The 21,516-nt window shown below is 42.7% G+C and overlaps 1 protein-coding gene across 1 annotated transcript in view; it reads left to right on the top strand.

Annotated features, from left to right (window-relative positions):
- LOC109310851 (connector enhancer of kinase suppressor of ras 2-like) overlaps window positions 1–21,516 on the top strand; it is a 248,781-nt gene that overhangs the window by 167,506 nt on the left and 59,759 nt on the right. Inside the window, exon 8 of the mRNA XM_019536182.1 lies at window positions 15,200–15,268. Coding sequence (XP_019391727.1) covers window positions 15,200–15,268 — 69 coding nt within the window. The remainder of the gene's footprint in view (window positions 1–15,199; window positions 15,269–21,516) is intronic.

Here is a 21,516-nt window from a genome sequence, read left to right as displayed (position 1 = left end):
CGCCAACATCAGCTTGCAGGGACATGTAGCTTTCCTTCACATAGAGAGCTACACCCCCGCCCCTTTTTTCAACACGATCCCTCCTGTACAGGGTATAGCCCTCTATACCCGTGGTCCAGTCATGGGTGGAGTCACACCAGGTCTCCGTTAAAGCAAACACAATTCTTTAGGTTTTGTTTGGTCATAACAGGCCGAAATGGCTTTTCATTTTTTTTAAAAAAGAGCCAATTAGCTAGACTTTCTATAGGAGAACTATCTGCAATTTAGGGACAAGAAATTCATGCCCCAGCTTATAGACAGAACTCTTGGGTAACTTTCCCATCATCCATGATAGCCACTATCTCAGATCCTGGTAAGGAACAGGGACCCTAATCCCTATGGACTATCTACATCATTTTGGACATGGTATCCCTTCTCTGCTTCCTTGCTTAATGTTTTTCATGTCATGTGGCATATGAAAACTACAAGGAAGCATCTCCACCCCACTGTCCTATTCCAAATGTGTTCATTTGTTTCTCTGTTAATTTCATTTATGTGTCTTTGAGTTTTCCCCTTTTCCTTCTCCCAGTTAGTTTCCAAAATATCACTTGTTCAGGTATTTCTTCACCCCCCCAATTCTTCATATGTGACCTATCCACCTTCATTTATGTTCTTGTTTTCCATAATTTTTGTTTTCTGTCTTGGTCCTCTCTTCTGCTTGTCTGTCTGGTATCTTTTATGTTTGGAAAATTTGAAGGATTCTTTTATGGCTACTACATATAAAATATTTGTCTTCTTCCCATGACTCTCTTTGTTTTCCAGCTTCTGTCACTATATAGCAGTAAGGCTTTTACATGACTTTTGAATAGTTTGATTTTTGTTCCAAGGCTATATTCCTTTGACCTTTTTAATATAGTTTGGTTTCATAAATGCTGTTCTTCCTTTCTGTATATGGTTCTCTATATCCTTGTATCCTTGTCCTATTACATTGATTTTGAATGCCAGGCACACATTTTTCTATCTCTTCTAACAGGTGTTTCATTTTCTTCTCATTGAGTACCATACATTTTACATTTGTGCTCAGTGTGTTTTTGTTTATACATGTGCTTTCTTGTTGGAAAAAAAGGCAGACATCAGCAGCAAATGGATGTTCTTCCAGTTTAGTTTTTGTTGTTTATTTTATGCTTGTGTTTTGCTGCCCTTTAGTGGTTTTGTTCATTACTCAGTTTATTTCTAAGAAAACAACAGAGGTGAAAGCATGCATCTGTTTGAGTCCTGGTATTACTTCAAGGTGCTAATAACATCAATGGTTACAATACAAGGAAAGCCTTAATGTCTACTATTTTGATGGAAATTTTACAGCTGTGTAATATTTTCCACAGTGCTTCCCAATATGCAGAATAAATATTCTTTCCAAAGTCCAGGAATAACATTGAGTCCATTTTAAGTTTAGTTCGACTATGTTTTCAATGTTAAAACTGAATCTCTGTATCCTTTCCTCCATCTGAATCCAGACTGTTCTTTTCTAAACACGATGTCTAGAATATCTTGCATCCTGTTCATCAGGATTTTATAGAATATTTTATCTGCTATGACAAGTAATGTGACACCTCTCCAGTTCTTAGATGCCATGAGATCTCCTTTCTTAAGCAGTTTTGCCAGCAGGACTTTCATTCATTTATTATTGCTTCCTGTTCCCAGATCTAATTGCATAGTCAATAGAAAATTCAGATGAGTCTTGGGTGTCTGCTTTATCTAGTTCTCTATTTTAGAGCTTTCTTTTTTTTATGACTGTATATGCCTTTGCAGTGTCTTTTGTATTGATCAGGTCTCTTTTTTACAGGTAGGTCTTCTTCAGCTGCTGCTGTCTCTCTGGGTTTTTATTTCACTATGGCCAAAGACCTCTTTAAAATGTTCACCAACCACCTTCTCCAGACACCAGCACACCCAGCCACTCTCCTGCCACCTCCCTGCACTGCCCCAAGAGCAAGCCAGCCTATTCCTGGGAGGTCCCAGGCAGCAGGAAGGCAGCAGGGATGGTGTATGGTGCACTGGAAGTACCAGCAAGCTCAGGGAAGAGTTGGATATGGTGGGTGCTGCCTCTGAGCTGGGGCAGCTAGCTGTCCACCTGGGTGGACCTGGGAGGTGCCACCACTGTGGAGGGAAGGACCAGGGCTCTCCACAACTCAGGGGCTGCTCAGCTTGCTGGCAGTTCACCCACCAGCTGTGGAAGAGGCAGGCAGGCTCTATGAAAAAGGAAAAAAAAGGATCAGGCCCCTTGCCTCTTCTACCTATCGTGCAGCCAGGGTGCAAGCTGCCATATTAAAGGCTTCAAGATTACAACTAGTTATGTTGCAAACTAAACTACATGTGGATGTGATTTAGTTTGCAACATAACAAACTCATTTAAATCAAAAAAACCTTGCAGGTATAAAGTGTGACACAAATAAATCGTGTACAAGTGCCCTTTGTTCTGGTGTTTTAACACTCTTCTTTCTTCTGCTGTCTTCCATGTTTTGTCAGCTATCCATTCTTTTCTGTTTTTGTTTTGTATTGTTAGTATTTCCTTTTCAATGTCAGCATATATCGAGCTTATGTTTTGGTTCTAAATTGTCATTGTCTTCTTTTTCTAGGGCAGCAAATCTGTTTCTAATTTCTGTGTAGAAGGTATACTATACCAAGCATGCCACTGAGCTTTTAAATTTGTCAGTGTCTAATTTTTTCCTGCTTCCTTGGAATATTTTTTCTTTTACTTGAACCTAATTTGTGCTTTTTGAAATTTGTTCATTATTAATATCAGATCCTTTTTAGTTCTTACATCTATTAGCAAGCATCTCCATACCCTGTTTGTCATAATATGATGTGTTCTAACAAGTAGCACCTCTCTAAGTTGCCTTGAAATACCTCTCTACATTAGTCCATGGAGCTCATCTGCATTGTATAGTGTTGCTACAGATTGCCCCCAGTGGCTTTCTGTTCAGCCCCACATTCCATGTATACTTTTCTGTCTTAATGTGCTGGATGAAATTTAAATCTACATGTCACACAGTCAGGACAACCTTGGGACAATCAGACCCACAACAAAGTAGATGTCTTTTTACAGACTGGATTCTTAAATCTAAAGTGTTGAAGGAATAGGTGGTCTGTCTTGACAACAAACTTACTCCCTTTCAGTACCAGTGAAACTGGTTCACAGATTTAATCACTCCCAGCAAATCTTAGGTGGTACAATATTTTTTTCTTCAAAGAACTAAAAAATGTATAATAAAGTAGCACAGTCTCAGGCCCATAATATTATTGTGTCACTATTCCACAAACCATTAGTGCAATCAGCTATCTCTAATATGGAAGAGGTTTTGAAATGTGTGGGCCAAGACATGAGCAGTCAGAAGAGCCTTTTTCAACTCTGCAAATGTAAATCACACTCTCCTGACTACTGAAGCAGTTTGTTTTTCTTGCCCAACTTATGCAGCAGTTTTGCAGTATTGGCAAATCTAAAATTTAACTATGTAATAGGAACAGAGTCCTGTAAAACTCTGCACATACTCTTCTCAAATATTTGGGGACTTATTGAGCTCTATTTAGCTTCAGTGTACTTTTTAATCATCTTTTTATATATCAAACAGCTTTAATAAACAACAAGATATTCTTTTGTGCCAAGATAGAGTCTAAGTATAACAAACTGTCTAAAAGAGGAATAGCTTTAATTTCCTTGAGCAGAGAGAGCTAGTTAACTATGTTAGGCTGAAGTTAGGCAAAAGGCAGGAGAGGTACTAGGCCTGTGCGAAGTGGCTAGTATTCGCTTCGGATTTAGCTGATTCAGGGGGCAGCGATTTGATTCAGTGTTTCGAATTACTGTTCTGAATCAATTTGGCTGAATCTGATTTGAAGATTCAGCCACCACCAAATAGGCCGAATTTCTGAATCAATCAGGCCCACCCCTGCCCACTCTCCCAGCCCCATCAATGGCTGCACTGCCTGTCCTCAGTATCTAGGCTCTTTAAAAAAAAAAAACAACAAAAGCTCCACACTTACCGGTTCCTGCCAGGTGGGGGGGTGATCCCTGATGCCCCCCACTGCCCCATGTTGCATGGGGGGATCTGCCATGAGCCCCCAGGGCCCCTGATGCTGCCACAGCAGCTGAAGAGTGCAGGGCTTTTTTATTTTTTTTAAGAGCCAGACACTGGGGTTGGGTGGGGCAGCCGTTGATGGGGCTGGGAGAGTGGGTGGGGGATGTGGCCTTGTGGCAGAGCCTCCCATGCAGTATAGGGCAGTGGGGAAGCAAGGATCTCCCCCCTGCCTGGCAGCAGCCAGTGGCTTTAGGGCTTTTTTTTTTTAAGAGCCAGGACACTGGGGCTGAGCAGAGCAGCCATTGATGGGGGTCAGGAGGCACTCAGGGGGCTGGGGGAGCAGGCAGGGGATGGGGTCTGGTGAGGGTCCCCCCATGATCCCCTCCTCCCTCTTCCAGCCCCCCACCCTCCACTTACCAGCATGGAGTCTGTGTCCAGCTCCCTGTGGTGCTGAATGGGGGCTACCCGAATCTCTCCAAAGCTCTCTGAATCTTTTCCAAATTGATTTGGAGAGCTTTGAATCAATTTGGACCTTTTTATTGGTGTCCCAATTCTATTTGGATTTGGAGATTCAGCCACTGAAATGGGCCTAATCTCCTCTGAATCAAATCAGCACCTGAAGCTTTGCATAGCCCTAAGAGGTACCTCATAGACTGGGGTGGGCAAAATGGTGGATCTGGCCAGCAGCCAGATTCCATTTCCCAGAAGCCCCTTCCCTCATGTCTGTATCCAGTCTCCATGGAGATCCCAGCTGCAGCTGTGCTGTGATAGCACAAGGCTGGGGTTGCCATGGACACTGGCCCCAGCCATGCTGGCAAGGCATGCAGCAGGACAGGGGGCTGCTCCAGAGCTGCTGGGAACTTGCAGTGGAGGCAGCTTGGTTGGGGCAGGCAAAGTCTGATGCATGGCTGGATCCAGCCCATGGGCCAGACTTTGCCCTCCCCTATTGTAGACTAAGTAAATAAGATACCTATAGCCTAAGTATAGACATTCAAAAACACATTTAAAAAGCACCTCTTAGGAGGCTACCGAAGTGGCCCCTTGCCACAGTGCACCCTCCCAGGTGGGGACTGGAAGCAGTACCTTGGTGTGAGGGAGAGGGAAAAGGAAGCTCCCGTGCCAAACGCACAAACCAGCAACCTGAGGGTGGCCCCATATGGCTGGGGGGGCTCCCTCCCTCCCTACCCCAGTCTCTTGACAGATGCATTGAGAAGCCGCAGCATGGGAAGCTGGCCAGCCTAGCTTTTTGCCATGTCAGGAACTGAGGGTTGGGGAAGGGAGCCCCCATGCTGTGGGACCCAGCACAGCCCCACCGCCTCAAGACTTGACCCAGCAATCTGGGGTGGGGAGACACAGCATGGGAGCTCTGTTCCCCCAAATGGCCATGCACAGAGGAGACAGAGCCTTTTCTGTCTCCTCTCTGTGACAGCCTGGGGGTGGGGAGAGCTGGGCTGGTGCTCACCCAGAGCAGATAAGCACTGACCAAGGCTAGCAGCCTGCCCAGCAAAGGGCCCCTGAGATGCTGGGTGAATGCAACCTACCTTGACTCACAACAGGATATGGTACAGACATTCAATAAAGTGCTCTAATCTAAAGCACTTTAGTCTGATACCATATTCATCAAGGATTAGCTTAGAGCAGACTCCACCATTTTTAAAGTACTTTAAGTGCCATGAACAACTGTTCTGTTACAGCTGTAAAGCACTTTCTGCATGTTTAACATGCAATAAGTGTAATGCTTGTACCTGGCCACAGAGTTTAAGGTTTCATAAACTTGAGTTCATTTCATCAGATAGTGTGAAAGGACAGCCTTTATTAGATTTACTAGATTTATTGGTTCACATTTTGCAACCTGTTTTCTCTTTTTTACTATTTACTGTTTACAGTATTATAAATATTCAGCAAATGAATATGTAACTATTCTTTCTTCAGATTCACAGGACCATTAGCAGCTAAAATTATTTAAAAACCCTACTTCTCAAAGCAAGTTTTCATTACTTCCTTTGGCTGGAATGGTACCACAGCATGTAGCTGCTATTACAATTTCTGCCCTTGGAAGAAAGACAGCTTGTTCACAGTGAACCAAATTGCCTACAAATCATTTGATTTACTTGAATCACATGTGTAAAGGGAATCCCCACAGATTGAATTTGTTAGGCACCCATCCTGCATTTATTACATTGGTGTTGACCATAAGGGAATCTAAAACAATGTTTACATTGTCCACTGCCTTATCTATTCAGACTGCTTGTTCAATTCCAGATACCACTCCATTCAAATTCAAATACCAGGTTTTGGACAGGTATATGTTTCCAGGTAACTGACTCCATTTTGAGATCTAGTAAGTTTTTTTGTTCTATTTTTAGCAAATCTCTGAAAACTGGTACATATTATTTTGATCAGTTGACTAAATCTGTGGTGCTGATTCTTGCACTTCTACTAAGCATTAAAAAGTAGAATGAACTAGATAAGACTCCCCTCTTCTACCATACATATCTGCCATAGCTGTATTTGCAGGGATCATTGCAATCATCTTCCATCCTCCTCACTAATAGGTACTTCTACCATGAATGATTCAATTTCCATGGCCTATCACAGTGTCTTTGGCCTCCTTTTACTATTCTGTTTTTATTTTTTGTAGTATTCTGGCACTTAAGAGCTTAGTCATAGGAACCCATTGTATTTGGTGCTGTGCTAACATAGAACAAAATGATGGTCCTTACCATAAATAGTTTGCAATTTAAATATAAAAAAGTTTCTACAGATGATACAGCCAGACAGGTGAGTATGAGGAGACAATACTGGTTAGTGTCATAGACATTTCAGCTAGGGCCATGCGAGGCTTCAGATCCAGAGAAGCTTTGGACACTTTGGGGTCCAAAGCAGCACATCCGGGTCAAAGCGCTGGCCTTGTTAGGCTTCCTGAAGTGGTTCGAGCTTCCAAAGAGCTTCAGAGCCATCTTGGAACCACCTCAGAGATCCGGCCATAGGGAAACAATAAAATATCTATAACTTTGTTGTTTTTTGTTCTATTTGGATGAAGTTTTTAGGAGCAGTAGATTCTCTAGAGAGGATGAAGCCTAACACATTTCAAGAAGATAGGTGCAGGGGTTTGGGGGCAACTGTACCCCAAATTCTTGAAAGTAAAACTCCTGTCACATTTAGGCATTACTGCACAGGGAGGTCAAAACTGCAGGAATTGTAGCTCTTACTGAGGCCACAAAGCCTGCCAAGTTTCAAGAAGATTGGTGCAGGGGTCTGGAAGGAACTGCCCCTCAAGCTGTGGACAAGAAGAACTTGTGCCATGGGTGCTTGTGGGACCGACTGTCTGTCTTGGGGTGGAAGGGGAGACACTACTGAAGGCCTGGCTGCTAAGCTGCTGTTTTACTAGTTACCAATCAATCAGTCATGATTCACTCAGGGACCTGGGACTCGGGGACTAGCTCAATACACATGACCTAGCTACTACATAATGACTCAAGGAGCATCAATTAGCACCTACAAAACCAAGCAAAAGAGAGGAAAGAATCAATACCAACAATCAACTGCCCCAAGACAGAGGCAGTCTTGGCACGAGTTTTACCTGTCTTGGGGCTTCTTGGCCTGACCTCCTCCACTAATGGAATGTGCTCCTCCTCCTCTGTTGATAGGACTCCATATCTGTTCTCCAGGCAAACAATGAAGATTTCTGATTGCTGCCAGAGGTCACAAGCTTCCAGCTTCCACCTTTCTAGAAGTCCGTGTCCTCTCCCTTGTCTAGCACTGCCTTTGGCAGTCCTTCCTCCACAGTCCTAGAGGTCTCCTTCAGCATCAAATCAATGAAGTCCTCATGGTGAAGGATAATTCAGAGCTTTGCCACCTCCAAGGGGCGCATCCAGATGAGCCTGCATGTGCCTCTTGCAGCATCTCAGACTCCTTTGAGATGCTGCAAGAGGCACATGCAGAAACAAGAAAATGTTCCCTGTGCTGCAAATCTGCAGCACAGGGGCAAAATTAGATCCCTGGATATCCAGGGTCAAAAAACCCCACAGAGAAAAAAAGCAGGGCAGGGCACAGTCCCTGACCATGCCCTGAGGAAATCAGAGGCTGGCTGGACCCCAGCCCCAGTGCTGGTAAGTAAGGGGTTGGGAGGGTGGAGGAGGGGATCATGGGGGGGACCTCTGCTGACCCTGCCTGGCCCCATCCCCCACCTGCAAAAAAAATAACCCCCTGAAACTTACTGGCAGTTCCAGCTGCTGTTGGGGTTCACTGGGCTCCACCCACACAGTGCGGTGTGGGGTGACAGCCCCAGCAGCCCCAGCCTGGGTCCTGGTGCCCCCCACTGCCCTGTGCTGTGCAAGAGGGCTCTTCCAGGAAGCCCTGGAGCTCCCTATGCTCCTGCAGGCTTTTTTTTTTTTTAAGGGACATGAGGCTGTTGTAGATGGGCAGCCAGTGAGGGCTAGCAGTGCAAGTGGGGGATAGGGCCAGGCATGGCAGCCACTGGGGATGAAGCTGGGTGGGGCAGCCATCAGGGGGGCTGCAGGAGCTGGCAGAGGATGGGGCCAGGCGGGACAGCAATCCAGAAGGTTGGGGGAGCAAGCAGGGGTGGGGCATGTGTGTCCTGCATGGGGGGTGGTAACCCCCGTGGGGGCCACTTGGCTCCTGTAGGGGGGCTGTAGCTCCTGTGGGGGGACTGCAACCTCTGTTGGCGGGACTGTAACCCCAAGGGAGAGCTATAGTCCCTGTTGGGGGCAGCAAAACATATATTCATGTATTCATGAAATGTATTTAGAATTCAATTTATTATTATGATAGAGACACTGGTAGGCTTCCAAATTGCTTTAACACTGTAGCTATATCAATAAAACTTTGCCTGACTGATCATTCTCTCTCTCTCTCGCTCTCACTCTCTCACTCTTTCTCTCTTTCTAAATATATATATATATATACACATCCATGTTCCTCCACAATTAAAACAAAAGACCAATGTATCTATATATTTAGGGTATTTTACAGAGCAATTCTGGGATTTTTTTATCAGGAATTTTTCAGATTTCCAATAGGGAACACGAGAATTCCTGCTAGGGAAGCCAGTGGCAGGACCCTGCCTGCTCAGAGCTGGCACCATGGAACCATCTGGCTGTGGCTGACCTCCTGACCAGTTGGGGCCAGGAGGACATGCTTTGACAGTTCAAAGCAGGCCACCTCACTCGGAACATCTTCTGGGTGATAGCTGCCCAAATGGCCGGGCAGGGGGCACACATGGCCATAGTGCCACACAGAAGCAACTCTGCAGCCACAGCCCACTGGCAGCTGGCCCAGAGGGGCAGACACCTCTACTGGCAGTCCCCATCCGGGTCTGGCAGGTGTGCAGCAGGTCACAGCCAGGCAGCAGCCCCCACTTCCAGACTGCTGCAGTTGGTAGAGGGTACAGGGAACTCTCAGGGCTGCTTCAGCAGTCCAGCTGGCACAAGGGGTAGTGTCCCCAGGTACCAATTGGCTGGGCCCCAGAAGCTCTTGATTGTGAGTAGCACTGAGCTACTAGACAGGGCAGCTTTTTATACTTCTGGGGACAGGTGCTGGCCACAGGCCCTACTTCCCCCTGGCTGCAGATCCAGGAGGAGCCAGGCAGGGTTATTTTGCCCCAAGTGGCACAATTTGCCCCACACCAAAGTGCATGTCCAGGCACCTGCGCTGAGGCAAAAAGCCCTGGCTCAAATTTGCACCGCTTCTATTTGAGCTGCTGCAAGCGCACATGCCTGCATGTGTGGAGGCTCCCAAGGGGGCTAAGCGAGTTGGTCAATGTGATTATAGAACTGTTGGCCATCATCTTTGAAAACTTATGGCAATCAGGAGAGTTCCAGGACAATAGGAAATGAGCAAATATAGTGCCCATCTTTAAGAAAGGGAAGAAGGAGGATCCACAGAACTATAGACAAGTCATCCTCATAGCCTCATAGACCAGTCAGAAAAATCCTGGAGCAGGTCCTCAAGGAATCCATTTCAAAGCACTTGGAGGAGAAGGTGGTGATTAGGAAAAGTCAGCATGGATTCACCAAGGGCAAATCATGCCTGACAGATCTGATTGCCTTCTGTGATGAGATGACTGGCTCTGTGGACACGGGGAGACCAGTGGATGTGATATACCTTGACTTTAGCAAGGTTTTTGATATGGTCTTCCACAATATTCTCACTAGCAAGCTAAGGAAGTATCAGTTGGAAGAATGGACTATAAAGTGGATAGAAAACTGGCTGGAATGTTGTTGCGCTCAGAGGATAATAGTCAATGGCTCAATGTCTAGCTGGCAGTTGGTATCAAGTGGAGTGGCCCAGGGGTTTGTCCTGGAGCTGGCATTGTTAAATATTTTCATCAGTGACCTGGAATATAGGATGGAGTGCACCCTCAGCAAGTTTGCAGGTGACACCAAACTGGGGAGAGTAGTAGATACACTAGAGGGTAGGACTAGGATTTGGAGAGACATCAACAAATTGGAGGATTGGACCAAAAGAAATCTCACAAGGTTCAACAAGGACATATGCAAAGTCCTGCACTTAGGACAGAACAGTCCTATGCACCAATACAGGCTGGGGACTGACTGGCTAAGCAGCAGATCTGCAGAAAAGGACCTGAGGGTTAAAGTGAACAGCAAGCTGAATATGAACTAACATTGTGTGCCCTTGTCGCAAAGAAGGGTAATGGCATACTGGGCTGCATTAGTAGGAGCGTTGGCGGTAGATTGAGGGATGTTATTATTTCCCTGTATTCAGCACTGGTGAGGCCATATCTGGTGCACTGTGTCCAGTTTTGGGCCCCCCATTACAGAAAGGATATGGACAAATTGGAGAGTCCAGCAGAGGGCCACAAAAATAGTGAGGGGGCTAGGGAACATGACTTCTGTGGAGAGGCTTAGAGAACTGGGCTTATGTAGTCTGCAGAAGAGAAGACTATATAATATAAAGTATAACAACTGTCACTCATATTTGAATATAACTGCTACTGATACTGGAAGTAAGTTTCAACATATAGGGTTCAGCAGATGTGCCAGGACAAGTTGGTGACTATGTTCTCTCCTACTGTTGGCCAAGATGGTATGATGATGTTCTGTTGCTCATTCTGCTTCCTTCATAGCAGAGTGCCAAGATCATCTATCATGGGCCATAACTTCCCAGGAGAGTAAGTCCAACCTGGCAGGCTTAGTGCAGGCCTTGCAGTGGAGTTTGGGACAGCCAACCTTCCTATTCCCTTTTTCAAATTCACTGGCGGTTGATTGTTGTCCATACATATGACATGACTGACCCAGATCATTTGCATCTGTGCTAGCATGGCTGCCAGTCATAGTTCTTTGTTGTTCATGATTTTGTCAGACTGCGTAATTCCCAGACAGATTTTAATTCCCATTATGCTGCATAGTTGGCGTTGTTTGCAGGCAGTTAATTGTTTGATATGGCAATGATAAAGGGGACAGGTCTCTAACAAGTATAGAAGTCAGGGAAGCACAACAGCTCTGTAAACTTGGCATTTTGTAGACACTTCAACTTCCCATCTTGTCCATAGTGTTTTTTTGCAGGTGACAGAAAACTGAGACAGCTGATTTTAAGTGTGCTGAAAGTTCTTTGTGAAAGCTGGTTTCATCAGGAACTGTGCTAGCTAGGTAGCAAAAGGATTTGATGTTGTTTAATTGGCTGCTATTCAATTTTATTTCTGGTGGTGATGGACATAATAGGTTTGGGCAAAGGAATTCAGTAAATGTTGCAGGTCATTCTCAGAAAGAGTGACACACTGAGTGGTCAGCATGCAGTAGATCTTTTACTTTACTTTGTTGGTATTTGCTTTTGGTCTTGAATTGGTAGAGGTTTAGAAGTCCCTTCAAATTGTGTTGTTAGGGTGACACCAATACTGGTAGTACGTGAGGTAACTACTAGCACTCCAGCCAAGAACAGAGTCAACAATGTAGGGGCAAGCATACAGTCCTGTTTAACCCCATGGGCCACAGGAAAAGCATCAGATGAGTCAGCACCCACTGATACATGGGCCTGCATGTTGTCATGGAAGAAGTGAATGAGGTTAATTAGTTTGTCTGGGCAGCCAGACTTTGCAAAAAGGCACCAGAGAGCAGTGTGTCCAACTGAGTTGAACACCTTACTAAAACAGAATAAAAAACAGGGGGGATTTAATAACTGCCTTCAACTACCTGCATGGTGGTTCCAAAGAGGATGGAGCTAAACTGTTCTCAGTGGTGGCAGATAACAGAAAAAGGAGCAATGGTTACAAGTTGCAGCAAGGGAAGTTTAGGTTAGATATTAGGAAAAAACTTCTCACAAGGAGGGTAGCAAAATACTGGAACAGGTTACCCAGAGAGGTTGTGGAATCTCCATTCTTGGGGGTTTTTAAGACCCAGCTAAACACAGGCTTGGCTGAGATGATCTAGTTGGGGATGGTCCTGCTTTAAACAGGGAGTTGACTAGATGACTTCCTGAGGTCCTTTTCAACCCTAATTTTCTATGGCCACTTGTACACGTGATGGGGGTTTAATCCCCTAAATTGAAATGGTGTGTTTTTAACTGTGATGATTAAAAACCTACCTTTCAATTTAGGGGCTTCCATCATTGTTATGGTGAGGAACCCAATCCTTTTTTTTTTTTCCCCTGCAGAGCCTGCCCACCTCTCCCACAGCTGGGGTATGAGCAGCCAGCAGGCCAAGCAGCCCCTGACCTGCGGGGGTCCCAGTGCTTCCCTTCGCAGTGGTGGTACCCCCGGGGCTGCCTGGGTGGCCTGCTAGCAGGTAGGTGCTGCCTGGGTGGTGCTGTTACCATGGAGGGAAAGTCTCGGGGCCCCTACAGCTCAGAGCCCATCAACAGCTCACCTTCTAGCTGTGGGAGAGGCAGCCAGGCTCTGTGGGGGGGAAAAAATGGTCAGGTCCCTCACAGTTTGTTTGTTTTTTCCCCTCAGTGAAGCCTGCCTGCTTGAGCTGCCACTGTGCCATGCAACCCCTGAGCTTTGGGGGGCGGAGCCTGCCCACCTCTTCTGCAACTGGAGGAGCAAGCTGCTGGTGGGCCCTGAGCTGTGGTGGGGGAGGGGGGTTGGACCTTCCCTCCACAGCAGCAACACCTGGGGCCACCCAGGTAGGCAGCTAGCAGGTGGGTGCTGCCCCAGCTCACAGGTAGCACCTAGCCTGATCCAGCTATTCCCTGAGCTCAAACTGGGGCAGCACCCAGTTCACCTGGGCCACCACAGAAGGAAGGACTGGGGCCCTCTGCAGCTTAGGGGCTGCTCACCACCCCCAGCCACTGGAGACATGGGCAGACATGGGAGACGTGGGCCGTGACTCACCGCTTCTGCTTTCAGCCTGCCTCTGCTGTGGTGGGAGGGGGGAGCTGTCAAAGGCTGCAATATTACACATAGCTACATTGCAAAATAAACTACATGCAGACATGGTTTAGTTGCAACATAGCAAACATCTAAATCATAAAAATTCCCTGGACGTGTACAGCAGGTCACAATTAAATTGCAAAACCAGACAATTTTCGTCACATGTACAAGCACCCTATGGTTCTATGTCTGATGTGACAGAGCAATTAGAGACATCGAAGAGGTGATAGAACTTCACTTAGAGACCATGTTGTATCTACCCATAATATAAGATACAAAACCTAGCTTTCTCAAAAAGAAAGGACTGGAATTTCAGTGAGGTACAAAACCGCATAAAAATTACAGATTTTCATATCCTCTGCACTCCTGGCTACTGTAGGCTTTTTAATTACTTCTTTTGAAGTCCACGAGCACCTAATAACTGTCAAAGCCTGGAGCATGTAAACATAAGGAAAATATTACTTAGTCTGTGCCTCTTTCCCTCTGAGTTCAAGAAAGTCTTTAGCACTAACACCTTAGAAAGGAATATTAAACCTTCCTTCCCTTATTTAATCTCAATTTGTGGTATTTGTATACAGCCTGTGGCATACAACGTGTCTGTGTGTGTTTGTGTCTGTTATATTCTGTTAGTCTGAGTCAGCAAAGCAGTTAGCTGTGTCCTGCTAAATGCCTTGCTGAATCTGATATCTAAGATGTTAAATAAATCAAAGAAAATCACTTATCAGGGATTCAATTCATTATTGAGAAAAAGTTATTCTAGAATAAAATTTCAGTCTATATTTGAGTCAGCCTCAAATTATAAAATGATTATCACAAAATAATGTCATAAACTTAACTGTGTTATATCTTAGAACTTTGGACTTACAGTAACAAGAGCTCCTGCTACTTGGCTACCTGATACCAGTGCAATCTAAATCTTAATATGTTCTTTCAGTTACAATCGATACATCTTATGCTGGCTGTGAACAAAGCTAAACCACTTTCTGTATGTTGTTAAGAGTATGTCAGTTAGAGAGTTCACAGACCCAGGAAGGACAGAACCATACCATAATTTGCTGCTTTTGCCTTACCTAAAATTTATTGATGAAACAAGCATTTAGATAAAACAGAAAAAATAGTCTCATCTGCACAACATGGGCAATGATCCCCAGAGACTTTTCTCTTCTTTTCCTCAGGTCATCCCCTGGGACTTCCCCAGGAGCCTGCCTACTCCTCCTGTCTCGCTTACTCAATTGCAAGTCATCCATATCCATATAAGAGTCAAGTTTGCAGATATTTCCGATCTCAGAAAGACACCACAGCTAAAACTTTACTGGATGTTTTGTTCTGCTATTTTGTTTGTTTTTCTTGGTGATATTGATGCTTTCCAACATTTTGATGCAGCTATATTTATTTAAATAACAAAATGGAGACACCAGCTATAGCATATATTGCCCAGAACCTTTCCATTCGGTTGTGCATATTCTTACCCAGGATTGAGACTGAACTGCTTGAAACCCTGATCTCATATTTGCAAGAGCAACCCAATTCAAGTTAAATTGTGTGTAGGTGAATGGGAGGTGAGCCATAAGGTCAGTTACAGCTCAGTAGAGATTACAACTAGTGTGAAGGGGGTTTTAAAATACCTAGCCATGTTGTAAGTATTCACACATGGCTGGAAAAGGAATCATACCATCTTTATAAATACAATTTCACTGTTGTTTTTAGAAAACCTTTTCTTGATCATAGCCTTTCTTTTTTTTACTTGTTGGTCTCTGGTCCTCTACAGCCAGCAAGTTACCTGTTATCTCTTGCCTTTCAGTCTCCTGCAGACCAGTGTAAGAAGATTCATGCAGGGGATGAGGTGATCCAGGTCAACCATCAAACTGTGGTGAGTACTTTGCAGATGCTGCAGTTTGTGCTAAATATTTCTTTAAGCAGTTAGTTTTATCTACTGTAAAATGTGGGCACTTTTGCTTGCCCTTTAATGAATAAAATGTGTTCAGGGAGTCTGAAAGCAATAGTTTGATTGATTGACAGACCCCTAAGGATTAATAAAAAGTTCCATTTTTTGAGATATGAGATTTTATTTGGAAGATCATTCTCCCAACTGTAATTTTTACATTTTGGTTTTTGTTATAAATAACTTATTTATTTTAATATACTTACTTCATAAAAATATGTGTTTTAAATTCCTTATCTGAAATTTATATCCAATGTAGAAATGCTTTGCAATGATGTGCTAAATACAATTCCAGTGGAGTCCAACAAAATGCTATTTAAAACAAACAACATTAATGTGCTATAGTTTCTAAACTATAATCCAAGGTACTTCTGGCAGGGCATTGTTGGTGCCTGCCACTTCAGGTCAGAGAGATGGCAGGTGCCTGAGTGATAAGGGAGGCTATTTAATGCTCAGCTCTCTCTGCTGAGAGGAGGCAGCTGAGACTGGCCAACAGGGTTAGAACATCTCCCTGCTGAGCTCCTTGGGCTAGGAGCAACTTGGACATATGAGCTGGGGCTATGGGGATGGAGGAGGCCCCAGGTCCTGGGCATGACCAAAAACTGCACCCTGCCAGGCCTGGTGGAACTGCTGGATTCACAGCAGCCCCAGGAAATGCCAGGACCATGAACCTCCCTGGTGAAAGAAGGGTAGGGGGCACCTGATAACCTCCAGCCCCCGCACAGTCTTGGCTGGGGAAAGCCCAGACCTGGGAGATCTTTGAGAGGTCTGAGGCTCTCTTGATGCAGTCAAGTTGTGAGGGAGAGAAGGCAAGCTGCTCAGACCTGATTGGATGGACCCTTGCATTGGTCCATGCTGGGGCCAGGACCCAAGGGGGGCCAAAGGGCCATGGGTCCACTGCAAGGGATGCCCAGAGCAAGAGGCTTGGGATTTTGACTGGCGTGAGGGTGAGGCCAGGGCCTAAGGGGGAGCCAAAGGTCCCAGAGAGGGGACCACAGCTTGAGGGGGAGAAGTATTACAGGTGAGCTTGGCTGTCTGGGATGCTATCTGGGAGGCATGGATCCCAGCATAAGGGAAGGTTTGGAACTGGGGGTATCACCCCTACTCATCGGGTCCTAAATGGGCAGCCTCCCACCTGAATAACATCAAAATCATTTGTCATCAAGATGTGGCAGGAGAGAGAGGCAAGCAGTTAGCCCAGAAACAGGTGGGTGGGCCAACTTCTAACCGGCCCCGGGAGGGCCCCCTGTTACAGTACTCCTCTACGCATGCTTATTTGTAAGCTGATGAACAGTTACAGTGAAGTGAATGAAACAACTCATCTGCTTGATATTATGCAAATGCATGCATGTGTGCAGGATTGGCATCTAAGATATTACAGGACACAATGTACATGCATATAAATATTATCATCCTTGTTTTTCCTCAGTTTTATAGCTGTATAATGATTATACAAGTTATATAATGATATAACCCCATATATGGCAATGGCTTAACAGTTTTTCATTTTTATATATAAATACAGAAATAATTTATCATAATATTCAGCATGTGCTGAATTCTGCCCTGATTTACACAGACAGCTCCACTGACCAATATTTAATGGTTTTCCAGTTCTTGATCTCTAAAACTAAATGTTGCATTAATAATATTTAATGAATTATAAATTGTAACTGCCTATTGAAGAACCTTTCCCCTGAATATTAAAGAGGTAAATTTAGGTGTTTGTTATATTTAGAAAAAATAATATACATAATCCCTTCATTTTTTCTACGAGGGTATCCAAAATGATGATTCAGCTCCCATGGTCACAAAAGTATGGGTGTAATCTAAGGATGCCTAGTTAAACTCACTACATCTCCTTTATCTTAGCTGTGCTGTGGAATCTAACATGAGTCTCTGCACCTCTCCATGTCCTGTCCATGCCCTGTCCACGTCACACTGTCATGTATTATTATTATTACTATTACTAGTATTATTATTGGAAGATCTGGAAATGGCCTACCCCCAGGTCATGTTATGTTTGGGCTGTCAATTGCCATACATATATATATTATTATTATATATATATATGTAATAAGTGAGGTTAGAATTGCTTTTGAAAATTTAATTTTTGGAGTTTCTAAGTATTCTTTTTGTTCATGTGTGACATTTAACTGAATAACCCAAATGTTACAGTAATCTATTTTATATATTTTATCAAGTTCAACACAGAAATTGCTAATTACAACAACTCACTGCAGTAATGAAAAGCAGTCTCTAGAACTATCAAGGCCTTTTGTCAAGTAAATTTGAAGAGCGCAAGTTCTGTTCTACCAATTAAATCACTAGCCACAATAATGACATTGTCAAATTGTGAATTACAGTAGTCTTAACTGTTCTCCAGATATAGTATTTTCCTTTCTAATTGGTTGTCCTTATCTCATTAGACAGATCTGTTTGAACTTGAAGGATGGTGATTTTTCTGTGTAGTTTCCTGTCATAACAAATCTTTGGTTCCAGTTTAATTTCAGTTTAAGTCACCAAAAAGTTGATAGAATCCGGTTTCAGTTCCTGGCTCTGGGCCAAGAGACCTTCCCATGCTGATTGTTACTATAAATTGCTATACCAGAGTCTCCTGTCTTTAGAACTCTACTATCAAGTCTCTTTTGATATGTTGACAAGTCAACATCATTCAGATGCTGAGATCTGAATTTCCAGGAGCTTGCAAATAGGTCCCTGTTCCTGCAAAGTGAAGACTCTAAAAAAACCTAAATTTGGGCTGCTGCTTTGTTGTTTACCATACCATAACAGTTTTCATTTTTGCCTTTTCTACCACTTCTTTCATTCTTGTGATAACTTATTCATTTTTATTAAATACATATATCTATTTGGAACAACAAAGTCCCACTAAAGATTCTTAATTCAAGATTCTGCTCTCTATGAAAAAATGCAATACATGCAGCCACATACTTCTGACTGCACCCAGTCTTCCCTCCTTTATTGTCTCATATTTAAAAATACAAAAATCTATCCACTTTTATTCTGACTTTGGAGAGCATGAGCTCTATCAGGGCTGATAATACTGGAATGTCAGTTTAGTAGTGTGTATCATAAGTAATCAACCTATTATACAGTTAGTACAGTTGCACTCTGTTTTCTAATTATTTAATAAATGTACTAGTTAATCTGTTCATTCTTTCAACAGAAACTAATAAGTAAAAGAACTAATAACCAAAAGAATAATTTTAAATAATGTGTAGAGTGAAATCTCTCTACCATTTATTTCATACATAAATATTGACCTCTAAAGTCATCTTCTGTGTTTCATTGATATCAAATTTTGCCTGATTCGTGGTTTCAAGTTCTTCTCTAAACAACAATTCCTTTTCCTGAAAATGCGCAAACTTAACCTCGGTATTTTTTTTCTTCTAAAATTTTACATGGATCCAAACAGCAATGCTTTTCCACCACTGGTGGCAACAATCTTATTAATAATTATTTATAATTTATAGCAGCTATTCATAATTCTAAAAGGGACAAGGAGCTGGCGAGTAGAGGCACTTTAACTACCAGGGGCCAGTGTTGCTCTAAATTTCAACTGTGGGTGAGAAGAGGCTGATGACCAGTGAGACCATTCCAGTCACAACTTGAAAGCTTTATTAGGATATGCAATAGCAAAGATTTATTTGTATCAGTAAAGTCAATGCTTATGTAGTCTTGTATTCAGGGGAAAAAAAATACAGTTCCACTGGCCAAGCTTCTCTGTTCCCCTGGGGACTTTGGGGTCCAGCCCCTGTTGAGCTTTAGCAAAGCCCAAGTTTTTTTTAACCTATCCACAATATTTATAGTTGCTTGGTTTTAATAGTCTAACAAATTATCTTTGAGTGGTTTATTTAAATGTCTTTGTTTTTCTGAAACGTTGAAACTTTTAGAACTGGTTTGAACCGGATCTCTTACGGACTTGTAAGATGTCAGTTAGTTGGGATATACATCCTTGGAAAAGTAAAAGGGAGGGTTTCTTATCTCCTTTCTTTCTGCACTGTGGAATGCTGTTTAACACTGGCTTTTTACTTGTTTACCCTAGGCGGCTTTTCTTTTGTTTTTACAAATAATCTATGCATGTAAAAATGATCTATTATAGTACAATAACATTAGTATGTTTGGTTACATCAATTACTACTTCTAATGTTTTAAGATAAAGCCATAATATAATGTAATGTCTCTTTTTACACTGGCTTCTTTCAGGCGTTGTGCTTTGTTTAATTATGATTTGTTAAACATGTTGATGTATGTTTTGGGTCTGGTTTTTTTCACTTTGCTGACCAAGCTAGTAGGCATCTGCAAAGGTTCACATTATGATAGCTCAGACACAGGCTTTGGGCCCTTCTGCTTAGTTACACTTTTGCAGTTTGTCATTGCTATATTGTTTAAGCTTAGGTGTGGCCTACATCAGACCCTTACCTGTAGTGCATTGGCATAGCTCTATTGTTTTCAGTGGTTTACACCAATGGAAACCCTGTCTCCATTTCAATTCATTCCACCCTGAACAGCATTAGCCATTATACTTATGGAAAGTTACAAGCTGTGTACACCAGAATAGAACGGATTCTACCAAACGTAGAGCTACAGCATTCTTAAGCAAACATGGGACATCTGAGCAAAACCCTACTACATATCTAGCCTTAACATTTTTCTTTATAATGGACAAAATTACCTGAATTGTGAAAACAATAACAGCTTAGATTTGGTTCTTCATATCTCACTACTGCTTTGGAAACTAAATGGGTGCTAACTCTAGATGCTTGATGTATTAATTATGAATAATATTTACTGTGAATGTTCTCCATTTTTAGTTGGTAAATTGTCATAATTTGATCCTAATATCTGAAAAGTATTAATTTAGCTATTAATTGAATAATTGCAAGTATTAATGTTCAGCCTGTTGGTCTTTGTAACCTATTTATTTAAAAAGTTTTTGATTTGTGTTAATGATTGCTCATATGATATTTTTTTTACCTTGATTAGATAATGGGTTTTTAGACAAATATTCATTTTTAGTAAATTTTGTCATGTTTTGATCACAAGAATTTTCCTGAGTTAACTCAGGAATTCATTAGATTAATATGGAAATTAATAAGGAACAAATAGGGAATTATCTATCTAGAACAATCCATTTTCTATTTAAGATAAATAGAATGAAATTGGTCTATTAGAGTAAATGTTTGACAGTGTTTTCTGCTGATCGGTAACTAGTTCAAAAGGAAATGCACACTTGCCCAAAATAAACTTCAAGGGTGAGGAGATTATTTGGACTTGCGTATGTGTCAGTACAATCCTGAGCAATAAATCCAAATCTGGTTTGGGATTTTATTTGAATGATTTAAAACACAGAAGCTTATGCAGAAAATCTGAATCTATGGCTTTGGTTGATCTTCTCTTTAGTTTAAAGAAGCATCAACCTTGGCCCTTTTCAGCTTGTATGCTATTTCTTCTGATGGTTCTGTTTTGGGAGGAGGACTGTTTCCAGGATCCTACATTGAAGTTGTATTTTCTTTTTTATTTGTAGCATGGGGATAACTATCGCTACCCCTCACATGATATAAAAATATGAAGTAGTAGAAAGCCACCATACTGATTAGTGTTTTTCTTTGTGACCTTGCTGTACAAGGTTATGCATCACTCCTGCAATCCCCATCCTGAAAAAGAAACACTGAAAAGACAACATGGCAGTCTCATAATATAATACATCTGATTAAAGAAAGAAATACCTGTCAAACTAAAGAGGACGTATGGTAGAAAACCAAGAATGCCATGTAAGCTTGAGTGACATGAAATGATGAGAGAATAGGGAGGAAAACAAATGGAATGCTAGATGTGGAAGAAATCCAACTTCGCATTGTGGTTGAATCAGAACTGACAGAGCCAGCTTTTCTTTATTTAGGGCTAGCCTGTGATCACAGGGAGGATTTCATACAGCAAGGGGAATCACCCCCTTGTCTGTTTCAAAGGAATCCTCCTCCTCTCTAAGTTTTCAAGCATTTTTATACTTAAGACAGATAAAGAGAGAAAAAAAAATACGACCTTGGAGAAACTAAAACAAGTTTAATTGGACATCTGTACACAGGGTAATAAGACATGCAAGATTTCTTATCTCAAAACATGTAACTGAAATAAGCAGTATCAGCACTTCTGGT

The sequence above is a fragment of the Crocodylus porosus genome, unplaced genomic scaffold, assembly GCF_001723895.1.
Source record: "Crocodylus porosus isolate Cpor-Errol unplaced genomic scaffold, CroPor_comp1, whole genome shotgun sequence".
NCBI classification, from domain to species: domain Eukaryota; kingdom Metazoa; phylum Chordata; order Crocodylia; family Crocodylidae; genus Crocodylus; species Crocodylus porosus.
This window is presented reverse-complemented; position numbering and strand designations above follow the sequence as displayed.